At 47.3% G+C, this 14,700-nt stretch overlaps 1 protein-coding gene and 1 pseudogene across 1 annotated transcript; both read left to right on the top strand.

Moving 5' to 3' along the window:
• The first annotated feature begins 219 nt into the window (after positions 1–219).
• Positions 220–3,546, top strand: LOC135519764 (single-stranded DNA cytosine deaminase-like; annotated as a pseudogene).
• A 266-nt stretch (positions 3,547–3,812) lies between these two features.
• Positions 3,813–13,819, top strand: LOC135520625 (adaptin ear-binding coat-associated protein 1-like). The gene is made up of 8 exons (XM_064946311.1): positions 3,813–3,910; positions 4,874–4,974; positions 5,353–5,457; positions 7,626–7,707; positions 9,416–9,524; positions 9,733–9,970; positions 12,205–12,310; positions 12,429–13,819. Exons 1-8 carry the CDS (start codon positions 3,816–3,818, stop codon positions 12,481–12,483), a joined length of 891 nt encoding a protein of 296 aa, XP_064802383.1. The 5' UTR covers positions 3,813–3,815; the 3' UTR covers positions 12,484–13,819.
• The last annotated feature ends 881 nt before the right edge of the window (positions 13,820–14,700 follow it).

Here is a 14,700-nt window from a genome sequence, read left to right on the forward strand (position 1 = left end):
TTCAAAGGCTGGTTGGTCTGAGTTATACACACTGTGGGTAAGGGGAGAGAGCCACACACTGCGGTGGTGGAGCAGAGAGGGAAGCCTGGGGTGAGAGGTCACTCACAGCTCCTACGTTTTTATGATTGACATACTTTGGGAAAACCCAAATATGACACGTGCAAGCACATTCACTCACACAACCCAAATCAGAGGTATAGGTGTCAGGGCCTCTGGGTTATGGGGGATGCCCATGTCTACCCCAACTCTGGGGCCTGGAAACGGTGAGGAGGGGGAGGAGGGAAGGAAAGGAGGGAGGGAGGAGTGGAGTGGAACGAGGAAGGGTGGTAAAACCCAGTCTGCATCAAGGCGAGAAGGTATCTGGAAGTTTTCATTTTTTATGATCTGGGAAAACCAGAGTGGAGGGTTGGGTGACTGGCTGGGGGAGCGAGCGAAGCGCCTTTGGAAATTTCCACCCATTTGGCTGAGTTTACTGACGTATGTGAGAAAATCAAAAGGTTACAAATCACGTCAAACACTCCTGGACTCATGTGTGGTCACTATAATTACTTTGTGTTTCCTGCATTGTGAAACGGATTTGTTTCTTGTGGTTCTCTAATTAGTCATAATCAACTCATGGACTATATCTATGTAGTATAACTACACTGAACAAAAACATAAATGCAACATGTAAAGTGTTGGTCCCATGTTTCATGAGCTGAAATAAAAGATCTTAGACATTTTCCATTTGCACAAAAAGCTTATTTCTCTCAAATGTTGTGCACCAATTTGTTCACATCCCTGTTAGTGAGCATTTCTCATTTGCCAAGATAATCCATCCACTTGACAGGTGTGGCATATCAAGAAGCTGATTAAACAGCATGATCATTATACAGGTGCACCTTGTGCTGGGGACAATAAAAGGCCACTCTAAAATTTTCCGTTTTGTCACACAACATAATGCCACAGATGAAACTGTGGGTTTGCAAAACAAAGAATTATCAGAAACCATCTCAGGGAAGCTCATCTGCGTGCTCGGTGTCCTCACCAAGGTCTTGACCTGACTGCAGTTCGGTGTCGTAACTGACTTCAGTGGGCAAATGCTCACCTTCGATGGCCCCTGGTACGCTGGAGAAGTGTGCTCTTCACGGAAGAGTGCCGGTTTCAACTGTACCGGGCAGATGGCAGACAGCGTGTATGGCATTGTGTGGGTGAGCAGTTGGCTGATGTCAACGTTGTGAACAGAGTGCCCCATGGTGGTGGTGGGGTTATAGTATGGACAGGCATAAAAAGTTAGAAATATCCAATAAATGTCGTTCCACTTCTTGATTGTGTCCCACTTGTTGTTGATTCTTCACAAAAAAATACAGCTTTATATCTTTGTTTGAAGCCTGAAATGTGGCAAAAGGTCGCAAAGTTCAAGGGGGCCGAATACTTTCACAAGACACTGTATATGGCTTTTCCACACCGGAGAAGACACTGCAGGGGCAGAGGAGGGAGAAGCAATAGTAGTGGCTATAACCATTCACCTTTTCACCATAGGCCTGCCTCAGTTTGCGTATAAAAATAGATGTAGCATTCATCTCTACTACTTATTTCAGTGAAAACCTACTTTCTGTGTCTCAGTGTTCTGTTGGCCCAGAAGAAGTTTATCTACCACTATAAGAACATGCGCTGGGCCAAGGGCCGACACGAAACCTACCTGTGCATCGTGGTCAAGAGGCGGGTGGGACCAAACTCACTCTCCTTCGACTTTGGACACCTGCGCAACCGGTCCGGCTGTCATGGAGAGGAGAGGAGAGGAGAGGAGAGGAGGGGAGGGGAGTGGAGAGGAGAGGAGAGGAGAGGAGAGGAGAGGAGAGGAGAGGAGAGGAGAGGGAGTAGGGAGAAGAGGGAGGGGAGAGAGTAGGGAAAGGAGAGGAGAGGGAGAGAGAGAGCGAGGAGAGGAGAGCGAGGAGAGGAGAGAGGGAGAGAGAGAGAGAGAAGAGGAGAGGAGAGGAGAGGGAGGGAGTAGGGAGAAGAAGGAGGGGAGAGAGTAAGGAAAGGAGAGGAGAGGGAGTAGGGAGAAGAGGGAGGGGAGAGAGTAGGGAAAGGAGAGGAGATGAGGAAACATGGAACAAATTTTATCACCTGTCATCCGTCGTTATATATTTATATCTCTCCCATTTTCTTTATTTCCTTCCCCTGTCTTCAACACTCTCTTTTCCCTCATTCTACTCTCCACTCTCTATCCATGAATTACCTCTCCTTTCTCTCTATCTACATCTTCCTCCCTCAGTCATTCCCCCCTCTCTCTCTCTCTTCCTCAACTACATCCATCACTGTCTCCCTCATTCCTCACCTGTCTACCTTCCTCACCTATCCTCATCACTCCCTCATTCCTCACCTACCTCCATCACTCACTCTCCCTCATCCCTCTCACTTACTCCCTTATTTCCATCACTATATCTCCCTCATTCCTCACCCCTCTCCTTTTCTCACACACCTCCATCATGCTCTTTCCTTCCACCCCCCAGCTGCTGTTCCTGCGCCTCATGGAAGCAAGCGCCCTGTGTCCCTGCCTGTGGGGTTATGGAGCTCCAGACAGTGTGGGACTGTGTTACTCAGTCACCTGGTTCTGTTCCTGCGCCTCATGGAAGCAGGCGCCCTGTGTCCCTGCCTGTGGGGTTATGGAGCTCCAGACAGTGTGGGACTGTGTTACTCAGTCACCTGGTTCTGTTCCTGCGCCTCATGGAAGCAGGCGCCCTGTGTCCCTGCCTGTGGGGTTATGGAGCTCCAGACAGTGTGGGACTGTGTTACTCAGTCACCTGGTTCTGTTCCTGGTCCCCCTGCTCAGACTGCTCCTACAGGCTGGCCCAGTTCCTCAGCCAGACCCCCAACCTCCGCCTCAGGATCTACGTCTCCAGGAGGACAGCAGTGCGAGAGAGGGCCTCCGCATGCTGCAGAGAGCCAGGGATCACTGTCATGAACTATGAAGGTAGAGAGGGTGTGTGTGAGTACGTCTCTCATTATAATTCTGTCTCTTCCCTGAAGACTATTTCTACTGCTGTCTACTGTTGGCAGACCTTTGTAGCTTGCAGACAGCGTGTGTTTAAGGCCTGGGACGGACTGCATCAGAACTCTGTTCAACTGGCCAGGAAACTTAACGACATCCTCCAGGTAGGACACACACACACACATATATACACACACACACACATGCACACACACTGTACCCTTGAGTTAGTAGGCTAAAAATATTTACTGATTTGTCTTTCAGCCTGGTGAGGCAGAAGATTGGGGAGATGCTTTCGAGCTACTTGGACTGTGATCCACCTCTATCCCTGTCATATTCGCTGATATTTAGCTATATCATTTCTGCTCCTCCCTCTGGTGTCAGTGTTATACTGTAAATGTCACTTTAATCTATCACGGTAAAGTAAATAATAATAACTGAAATAGGTCAACTGTACAACTCAATAATGTGTTTATATACTGTTATTTATTCCATGGGATTTACATTTTTACCCTTTGTAGCATTATTACTGTCTTGTAACACATCCATTAAATCATTCCCTCCAACTGTGATTGAGTCGTTTTGTGTTGACATGATCCTATCCTCTATTTACATTTGACCAGCTCTTTATCTCTCACATAGCCAACGATAAACAACCAAATAAAACGTAGGCGAATTGATTACAATGATCCCTAAACTATCACTGACAATGGTTGATTATTCTGGATAAATTACATTAGAAATGGATGTGAACGCTTCATGTGCGCAAATACACAGTATATTACGCTCTCGCACCCGTTAACGTGCACGATCACCACACACCGATTGAATTAAAGTCAAGATGGCGACCGAGGGCGAATACGAGTCGATCCTGTGTGTGAAACCCGACGTCAACGTTTACCGAATCCCGCCGCGGGCATCGAACCGGGGAGTCAGGTAAGAGACACGGTTCATCAACCGGTCAACCGGTGACCATCAACCGGTGACCTTGCCCTGGTCTGACTCCAGCATCCATTGTTGATGCGGCGATATATCAACCTCCCCGTAGGCAAAGCTCTTGTCCCCACATCAAGGCAATGCATAGCCCATATAAAGGCTATAATGCTCGTCTCTGTTGCCATTGCAGTACTCAATAGCTTTTTCTAAGGTGGTTTACTAGGCAAACTGGTTTGGGAGGAATAGTCTACCACCAGATGTCAAAGTTGTGCGTCGTGGGATGGATCGGGAGAATATACACCTGTCATTATTGATGTCCACCTTTCGGTATTTGACAATGAATGACACGGAATCCTGTTTTCAGTGCGAACACGTGACTGTCGTGTCCCCGTTTAATAAAATGCGTTTTGACTGCACTCTTATTTGGGGCGAATGTTGAATGAAAGGCTATCACAGAAACTACGGTATTTAAAGGTCCAGAGGATTAGGTGAGATTTTTACTCCCTTTGAGGATTATCTGGGCATTTTCTCTGTTGTCGCCTATCCTATTACTTTCTGACCAGGGTTCGTTAAAGGATATCTTGTTGACAGTGACTTCAGTCCTGTTTGGGTACAGTCTATGTTTGGCAATGTGACTATATTGTGTTTACCCATTTGTTCATTGGCTGGTGTTTTAACGTGATCCAGTCTCCATGCTGACTGGACAGCGCTCCATACTGTATCTGTCTCCTGGGAGCTGATTGGCTGACCACCACAAAGCTGAGTCTGTGATGTAGTGAGTAATAATAATGAGGGGGTATTCCACCCCATGTCTGGTGAACTGCCAGCCAGTCACCAGCCCAGACACTCTCATTTCAGTAGCAAAGTGTGGTGGTTGGCTATCAACATGGTCTCCCTCTTTCTCACACACACACACCTATACAGTCAGTCTCATCTCTGATTGGCAGTCTGTGTCGCCCCCAGGGCTGCGGATTGGAAGCTGGACGCCCCTGATTGGACAGGCCGTATGAGAGTGACGGCTCGGGGAAAAGTGGCTTTCATCAAACTGGAGGACAAGATCTCTGGTGAGAGGCCAAATCTTTACAAATAATAATTTTTGTTCATGGACATAAAAGACTGTAAAATCACCAGGAAGAGATCAAAGTAATTTTAATGTAGGAAATCTGTTCCCAAGTATTCTCACGCATAATTAGAGAGGTATATGTGATCGTATCCCAATGTAATCAAGTTTTGAAATTATTCTGTTTTTGTCAAATACTATATCTGTTTCTTGCGGTCAATTTACAGTGTGCAAATTATTTATACCTATGTTCCGAGCATCCGCTCAAGGAAAAATTGTCCCACTGCTGAATGTAATCGGGGACTCCTACCCTAGCCCACCTCAAGGCACTTCTAGTCAGAAGTTATAATGCCTGAGTTCTAATTTCCCTCCGTCTCTGCAGGGGAGCTGTTTGCACAGGCACCAGTGGACGAGTACCCTGGCATCGCCATAGAAACCGTCAGTGACTCCAGTCGGTACTTTGTGCTTCGGATCCAGGATGAGAGTGGTGGGTTGTTGGTTGTCATCACTAGTCACCATCTGGCCAAATTAGAAAGAAGTATCGCACACTACTTCCCCACATTTTCTATTAGCAGTTATTATACTAAACAAAAATATAAACGCAACATGTACAGTTTTGTTCCCATGTTTCATGAGCTGAAATAAAAGATCCCAGAGATGTTCCATATGCCCAAAAATCTTATTTCACAAAATAAATTTGCACATATTTGTTTACATTCCTTGTAGTGAGCATTTCTCCTTTCCCAATATAATCCATCTACCTTATAGGTGTGGCATATCAAGAAGCTGATTTAACAGCATCGTCATTACACAGGTGCATCTTGTGCGGGTGACAAAAAATAGCCACTCTAAAATGTTCAGTTTTGTCACACAACACAATGCCACAGATGTCTCAAGTTTTGAGGGAGTGTGCAACTGGCATGCTGACTGCAGGAATGTCTACCAGAGCTGTTGCCAGAGAATGTATTGTTTATTTCTCTACCATACGCCAACTCCAACATCGTTTTAGAGAATTTGGCAGTACATCCAACCGGACTCACTACCTCAGACCACATTCAACCACGCCAGCCCAGGACATCCAACCGGACTCACTACCTCAGACCACATTCAACCACGCCAGCCCACGACATCCAACCGGACTCACTACCTCAGACCACATTCAACCACGCCAGCCCACGACATCCAACCGGACTCACTACCTCAGACCACATTCAACCACGCCAGCCCACGACATCCAACCGGACTCACTACCTCAGACCACATTCAACCACGCCAGCCCAGGACATCCAACCGGACTCACTACCTCAGACCACATTCAACCACGCCAGCCCACGACATCCAACCGGACTCACTACCTCAGACCACATTCAACCACGCCAGCCCAGGACATCCAACCGGACTCACTACCTCAGACCACATTCAACCACGCCAGCCCAGGACATCCAACCAGACTCACTACCTCAGACCACATTCAACCACGCCAGCCCACGACATCCAACCGGACTCACTACCTCAGATCACATTCAACCACGCCAGCCCAGGACATCCAACCGGACTCACTACCTCAGACCACATTCAACCACGCCAGCCCACGACATCCAACCGGACTCACTACCTCAGACCACATTCAACCACGCCAGCCCACGACATCCAACCGGACTCACTACCTCAGATCACATTCAACCACGCCAGCCCAGGACATCCAACCGGACTCACTACCTCAGACCACATTCAACCACGCCAGCCCACGACATCCAACCGGACTCACTACCTCAGACCACATTCAACCACGCCAGCCCAGGACATCCAACCAGACTCACTACCTCAGACCACATTCAACCACGCCAGCCCACGACATCCAACCGGACTCACTACCTCAGACCACATTCAACCACGCCAGCCCAGGACATCCAACCGGACTCACTACCTCAGACCACATTCAACCACGCCAGCCCACGACATCCAACCGGACTCACTACCTCAGATCACATTCAACCACGCCAGCCCAGGACATCCAACCGGACTCACTACCTCAGACCACATTCAACCACGCCAGCCCACGACATCCAACCGGACTCACTACCTCAGACCACATTCAACCACGCCAGCCCAGGACGTCCATATCTGTCTTCTTCACCTGCCACCTGGACAGCGGATGAAACTGAGAAGTATTTCTGTCTGTATTAAAGCCCTTTTGTGGGGGGAAAACGTATTCTGATTGGCTAGACCTGGCTCCCCAGTGGGTGGGCTTGGCTCCCAAGTGGGTGGGCCTATGCCCTCCCAGGCGAAACCCATGGCTGTGCCCCTGCCCAGTCATGTGAAATCCATAGATTATTGCTTAATTTATTTAATTCAATTTACTGATTTCTTTACATGAACTGTAACTCAATAAAATCGTTGAAATTGTTGCATGTTGCGTTCATACTTTTGTTCAGTGTAGCAGTAGTAGTAGTAGTAGTAGTATACCACAGTAATAACAAGGTTTGTTTTGGATCATTTGAGTGTGTAGTATGAAACGGTATTCTACTACAGCATTTGGAGTACTCAATCAGTTGTTTCTCACTGTGCTATGTCTCTGTTTTAGGATCAGTGTGTGTACCAAGTGATTTAATTTGTAATTTACATTGTTGTTCTTTTCTGGCCTCTGTTTCTCAGGTCGCAGTGCGTTCATAGGCATCGGGTTCGGGGACAGAGGAGACTCGTTTGACTTCAACGTGGCGCTGCAGGACCACTTCAAGTGTGTTGCTCTTACAGCTGTCTCAACAGAGATGACACTCATAACATTAGCAAACAAGTGCAGCTCAGAGCTACAATGTTGACTTCTAACTGACATGAATTAGTAATGGCCTGTCATCTGTTTCACTGTATAACTCTCGATTCAATTCCAAGGTGGAAAATATGTTTATATTCAAATCAAAATCAAATCAAATGTTATTAGTCACATGCGCAGAATACAACAGGTGTAGATCCTACAGTGAAACGCTTACTTACGAGCCCCTAACCAACATTGCAGTTTAAAAAAAATACGGATAAGTATAAGAAATAAAAGTAACAAGTAATTAAAGAGCAGCAGTAAAATAACAATAGCGAGACTATATACAGAGGGGTACCTGTGACAACGTGCATCTAGGTGAGAGGTGTAGGAGTCAGGCGCAGGAGAGCAGGGATGTCTGAGAAGCGTGTTTAATAAGAAAGTCCACCAACATAGGAATGGCAGAATCAAAAGGACAACGCCCTCGACAATAAAAAAACCCTACAAACGTACGGAGGAACAAACAAAGTTCCGACACTCATATACTTCAGAACCCATGAAAACAAATAACGGTAATACCTAACCGAGCACCTCACATTCAACGACTCATCCCGCACAAACTGAGGCAGGCAACGGGTTACAATTATACACACAGAAATTAACGCAAATGAAACCAGGTGTGAAAAAGAACCAAAGACAAAACAAACAAAAAAAAGGGATCGGTGATGGATAGTAGACCGGCAACGCCGAGCGCCGCCCGAACAGGGAGAGGAGCTAGAGGTCGTTACAGTACCAGTACAGAGTCAAAGTGCAGGGGCACCAGTTAGTTGAGGTAGTTTGTACATGTAGGCAGAGTTATTAAAGTGACTATGCATAGATGACAACAGAGTAGCAGTGGTGTAAAGAGGGGGTGAGAGGGGCACTGCTAATAGTCTGGGTAGCCATTTGACTAGATGTTCAGGAGTCTTATGGCTTGGGAGTAGAAGCTGTTTAGAAGCCTCTTGGACCTAGACTTGGCGCTCTGGTACCGCTTGCTGTGCGGTAGCAGAGAGAACAGTCTATGACTAGTGTGGCTGGAGTCTTCCTCTGACACCGCCTGGTACATAGGTCCTGGATGTCAGGAAGCTTGGCCACAGTGATGTACTGTGCCGTATGCACTCTCTGTGTACTGCCTTGTGGTCGGAGGCCGAGCAGTTGCCATACCAGGCAGTGATGCAACCAGTCAGGATGCCCTCGATGGTGCAGCTGTAGAACCTTTTGAAGATCTGGAGACCCATGTCAAATATTTTCAGTCTCCTGAGGGGGAATTGGTTTTGTCGTGCCCTCTTCACGACTGTCTTGGTGTGCTTGGACCATGTTAGTTTGTTGGTGATGTGGACACCAAGGAACTTGAAGCTCTCAACCTGCTCCACTGCAGCCCCGTCGATGAGAATGTTGGCGTGCTCTGTCCTCCTCTTCCTGTAGTCCACAATCATCTCCTTTGACTTGCCAATGCAAGTGAAATAAACAATCACAAATTAAGAGTAAACATTATGCACAGAACATTTTTCAAAAGAATAAAGACGCTTGAAATGTAATATCTACAGATTATATATATATCTAATAACTCTGTCCCTTTTTCCCTCTCATTCTTTCCCTCTGTTTACTGCTCGCTCGCTCGCTCGCTACCTCTGTCTCTCTGTCTCTCTCTCAGGTGGGTGAAACAGGAGCTTGAGATCAGTAAGCAGTCTCAGACTCCAGACAACACTCCTAAACTGGACCTGGGTTTCAAAGAAGGACAGACCATCACTCTCAATATTGGGGTAACGTCCTCAACTCATACCCATAATACTCCTTCCATGGTACCATCTGGTTAGCGATTAACAACTAAAAAGCGAATGTGCACGCTTGCACGCACACGTTGCAAACTCATGCTCTGTTTATAAGCTTTGACAAGCAGACACCTAAACCTCTCCTTCCTTCTCACCCGTCGCACCTCTCTCTTTCTTTCTATTTCTGTTCCTCTCTCAGCAAGGCAGAAAGAGAGACAAGTCCCGCCCCCAGAGCGCTGGTGGCTTTGGGCTCCTCCCTCCTCCCCCTGGCGGTGGAGGCACCAAGATAGCCCCTCCCCCTATGTCAAGCTCCTCCAATGACAACGAAGGTTTATTCTCAGGGGGAGACTTATTCTCTGCGGGAAGTGACACATTTTCAGGAGGAAACAACACATACTCAGCAGGAAGGGACATGGTCTCAGGGGGAAGTAACACAGGTAGGTGAAGAGCATTTTGGGCCACGATCAGCAAAGTGTAATGCTACTGGTTGTTCAGATACATTTGGCCATGGAGTGCATATCTATGTGGACACCTGCTCCCTGAACATCTCATTCCAAAATCATGGGCATTATTATGTAGTTGGTCCCCCCTTTGCTGATATAACAGCCTCCACTCTTCTGGGAAGGCTTTCTGTGAGGATTTGCTTCCATTCAGCCACAAGAGCATTAGTGAGGTCAGGCTATGATGTTCTGCAATTAGGCCTAGCTCGCAATTGGTGTTCCTATTCATCCCAAAGGTCTTTGATGGGGTTGAGGTCAGGGCCCTGTGCAGGCCACTCAAGTTATTCCACACCGATCTCAACAAACCATTTCTGTCTGGACCTCGCTTTGTGCACTGTGGCAGTGTCATGCTGAAACAGGAAGGGGCCTTCCCCAAACTTTTGCCACAAAGTTGAAAGCACAGAATTGTCTAGAATGTCATTGTATGCTGTAATGTTAGGAATTCCCTTCCCTGGAACAAAGGGGCCCGAAACATGAAAAACAGCCCCAGACCTTTATTCCTCCTAAACCAAACTTGACAGTTGGCACTATGCATTGGGGCAGGTAGCGTTCTCCTGACCCAAATTCGTCCGTCGGACTGCCAGATGGTGAAGCGTATTTATCACTCTAGAGAACGCGTTTCCACTGTCCAGAGTCCAACGGCGGTGAGCTTTACACCACTCCAGCCAACTCTTGGCATTGTGCATGGGGATCTTAGACTTGTGTGCAGCTGCTCGGCCATGGAAACCTATTTCATGAAGCTCCCAACGAATTGTTCCTGTGCTGATGTTGCTTCCAGAGGCAGTTTGGAAGTTGGTAGTGAGTGTTGCAACAGAAGACAGACAATTTTTACTCGCTATGCTCTTCAGCACTTGCCAGTCACATTCTGTGAGCTTGTGTGGCCTACCACGTAGCGGCTGAGCCATTGTTGCTCCTAGACGTTTCCACCTTTCCATACACAATAACATCACTTACAGTTGACTGAGGCAGCTCTAGCAGGGAAGTTTGACAATTTGACAAACTGACTTGTTGAAAAGGTGGCATCTTATGACAGTGCCGCATTGAAAGTCACTGAGCTCTTCAGTAAGTCCATTCTACTGTCAATGTTTGTCTAAGGAGATTGCATGGCTGTGTGATCAATTTTATACACCTGTCAGCAACAGGTGTATAAAATGTGAAATCTGAAATGTTCAGTTTTATCACAAAAAATGCCATAGATGTCTAAAGTTTCGAGGCAGTGTGGAATTGGCATGCTGACTGCAGGAATGTCCACGAGAGCTGTCGCCAGAGAATTTAATGTTAATTTCTCTACCATAAGCCGCCTCCAACGCTGTTTTAGAGAATTTGGCAGTACGTCCAACCGGCCTCACAACCGCAGGCCACGCGTAACCACACTAGCACAGGACCTCCACATCTGGCTTCTTCACCTGCGGGATTGTCTTAGACCAGACACCCGGACAACTGATGATATTGAGCAGTATTTCTGTCTGTCAGAAATACTGTCTGTCTTATTGGCTGGGCCTGGCTCCCAAGTGGGTGGTGCTATGTCCCCCCAAGCCCACCTATGGCTGTGCTCCTGGCCTCTCTTGTGAAATACATAGATTAGGGCCTAATTTATTTATTTCAATCGACTGATTTCAGTATATGATCTGGAACTCATTAAAATCATTGAAATTGCTGCATGTTGCGTTTATATTTTTGTTCAGTATAGATCTGCTCTGGCATGTAGATTAGGGAAGATGTCAGCTCCATACAAGACAATTCTATGTGCAACGTTCAGAGCGTTGTGTTCTCCTGAATGCAACCCTGTTTTTATATTGCTGCTTCTGATTCATCTGTTTGTTTATCTTGTTCGGTTACCCTAGTAACTGCTTTTTCTGTATAGCGCATTTTGCTACCATTGTTGAAGACTATTTTTACAGTTCCCCAAACCATGCTGTGAATTCATTTGACTGAAGGGAAAAAGTGTATGTTTTATATGCCACTGTGTAATTAGGTTAAGGATTGAATGGGGCCCTGCGTGTTTTTTCTTTTAGTTTTATGAGCTAACCAAGAAAAAAGGCTATTGTCGTTAGAGTATGAATGTAGAGAAAGCAGTAGAGGGTGTGTATTGAAGGGTTTGATGTGTGTTGTCTCCATAGAGATCCTATTACATTAGTTTCCTAATTCTATCGTTGTTTCTCTGTTCACAGGCTGTTTGTTAGACCTGGACAGCAGTAACTCCAACTCTGTGGTGCAGCCGAACCCCAACCCTGCAGGTGGCTCGGACATGTGGGGAGACTTCTCTGCCCCAGAAAAGTAAGGGGAAAATCTTTTCTCTTTCATCCTTTTCTCTCTTCTTTCATTAATCTGTTCCCCCCATTAATGCTCTCCTCTTTTCCCCCATAATGCTCTCCTCTTTTCCCCCATAATGCAGGTCAATGTCTTCTCTCGCCAACGATGATGGTTCCACCAACTGGCAGCAGTTCTGAGGCCGTCCCACAATCCCTTTCACTTGATCTTCACCTGACCTTTAACCCCTGACCAGAGGAGGACTCCAGCAGAACACTGTATATTATCACCTCAACCTCAGTGTACTCTTACTCTCTCTCTCTTCCCCCTCTCTTTATTTCTCTCTCTCTTCACCCCTCTCCTGGCTTCCTCTCCTTACCATCCTCTCCCTCTACATCTTTCCCTCTCAGCCCCAAAGTTACACTCTCTCCCCCCATCTCCTCTCCTTGCCCTTCTCTCCCTCTGTCTCTCTATCTATTGCAACAGAGTATTTATTTATTACTGAGGGAAAATACTGAGGGCAAATCTCTCTAAATGAAAGATGGTACAGAAAGGAATGATGGTGACACACTAATATAGTCTTGATAAATAAATACATTAATTAATTTATGTACATAATATATTATTGTAAATGTATATATTGTCAGTAGTTTGTAATTCCCATTGTTGTTGTGGTAGTGTTGTAGCTCATTTTCCTTTAGAATCTCCAGTACAACTGGAATCATCGCCTGAAATAACTGATTTACAGGCTTGCCTGGATGCATTAGTATATGACCAAGTTATCTCATATCTGATCTAAGGTCAGTTTTGCGTTTTCCTCTTAATTGCTAAGGTCAGGCCACTGTGAGTCTGGAGCTGTGCTTTGGAGCAGCTTCTGCTTTGAGTGGACACTGATCTACTGTAAGTTTACACAGCAGGCATGCTGTTTGGCGCCCCTTAGTGGGCTATTGCAGTCCTACAACCACAGTTTGACAAGGAGAGTGGTGAGATGCACAACAGCAGCTGCTGTGGACATTATCACTGCTGGCTGGGGATGAGCACTTGTCTGGATCACTTGGCTGCATTGTTTTAACAGGAGGCTGGTGTTAGTTAACACCGAAATGGAGGGAGTGAGAGGAAAAAAGTTTTCTAATTGAGGGAAGGGACAGCGGAGTGAGGGGATGAAAGGGAAAGATGAGTGGGTTCTGAGGAGCGATGGAGGGTGAGGAAGGGCTTAAACCCATGGGGTGATAGACAGGCCTGATTTAGGCCTTGTGATGTAATAATTTAGGCCTTGTGATGTAAACAGTCCCTCTGGGTTTCTGGGTAGAGATGACTCATTTAGGTCACGACTTTTGCCCTGCTGGATGAATAACCCTGTGTGTGTACATACAACTGTCTGTCCGTCTGTCTGTCTGTATTCTATACGTTGAACCCTGGAACTAACGTAACTCTCTCAATGCAGTCAGACCATTCCAGTCCTTGTGAGATGCAGTGTTTTACTTTACTGTTGTGTTGTTATTGTGAGAGAAAGGATGGAGGGTGGGATGGAGGGAGGGAGGGATAGAGGGATGGATGGAGGAAGGGAGGGATAGCTGGAGGGAGGGATAGAGGGAGGGATGGAGGGAGGGAGGGATAGAGGGAGGGATGGAGGGAGGGAGGGATAGCTGGAGGGATGATGGATGGATGGATGGAGGCAAAGCTGGAGGGAGGGATAAAGGGATGGAGGGAGGGAGGGATGGATGGTTGGATGGAGGGAGGAATGGATGGATGGAGGGAGGGAGGGGTAAAGGGATGGATGGAGGGAGGGAGGGGTAAAGGGATGGATGGAGGGAAGGAGGGAGGGAGGGAGGGGTAAAGGGATGGATGGAGGGAGGGAGGGGTAAAGGGATGGATGGAGGGAGGGAGGGGTAAAGGGATGGATGGAGGGAAGGAGGGAGGGAGGGAGGGGTAAATGGATGGAGGGAGGGATAGAGGGAGGGAGGGGTAAAGGGATGGATGGAGGGAGGGAGGGGTAAAGGGATGGATGGAGGGAGGGGTAAAGGGATGGATGGAGGGAGGGAGGGGTAAAGGGATGGATGGAGGGAGGGAGGGGTAAAGGGATGGATGGAGGGAGGGAGGGGTAGAGGGATGGATGGAGGGAAGGAGGGAGGGAGGGAGGGGTAAATGGATGGAGGGAGGGATAGAGGGAGGGAGGGGTAAAGGGATGGATGGAGGGAGGGAGGGGTAAAGGGATGGATGGAGGGAGGGGTAAAGGGATGGATGGAGGGAGGGAGGGGTAAAGGGATGGATGGAGGGAGGGAGGGGTAAAGGGATGGATGGAGGGAGGGGTAAAGGGATGGATGGAGGGATAAATTGATAAATGGATGGATAGAAGGGTGATAATGCTGTACAGGACATCGTAATATTACAGTAAGCCAGTTATGTGTCTTTTGTAC

The sequence above is a fragment of the Oncorhynchus masou genome, chromosome 29 (genome assembly GCF_036934945.1).
Source record: "Oncorhynchus masou masou isolate Uvic2021 chromosome 29, UVic_Omas_1.1, whole genome shotgun sequence".
Lineage (NCBI taxonomy): Eukaryota > Metazoa > Chordata > Actinopteri > Salmoniformes > Salmonidae > Oncorhynchus > Oncorhynchus masou.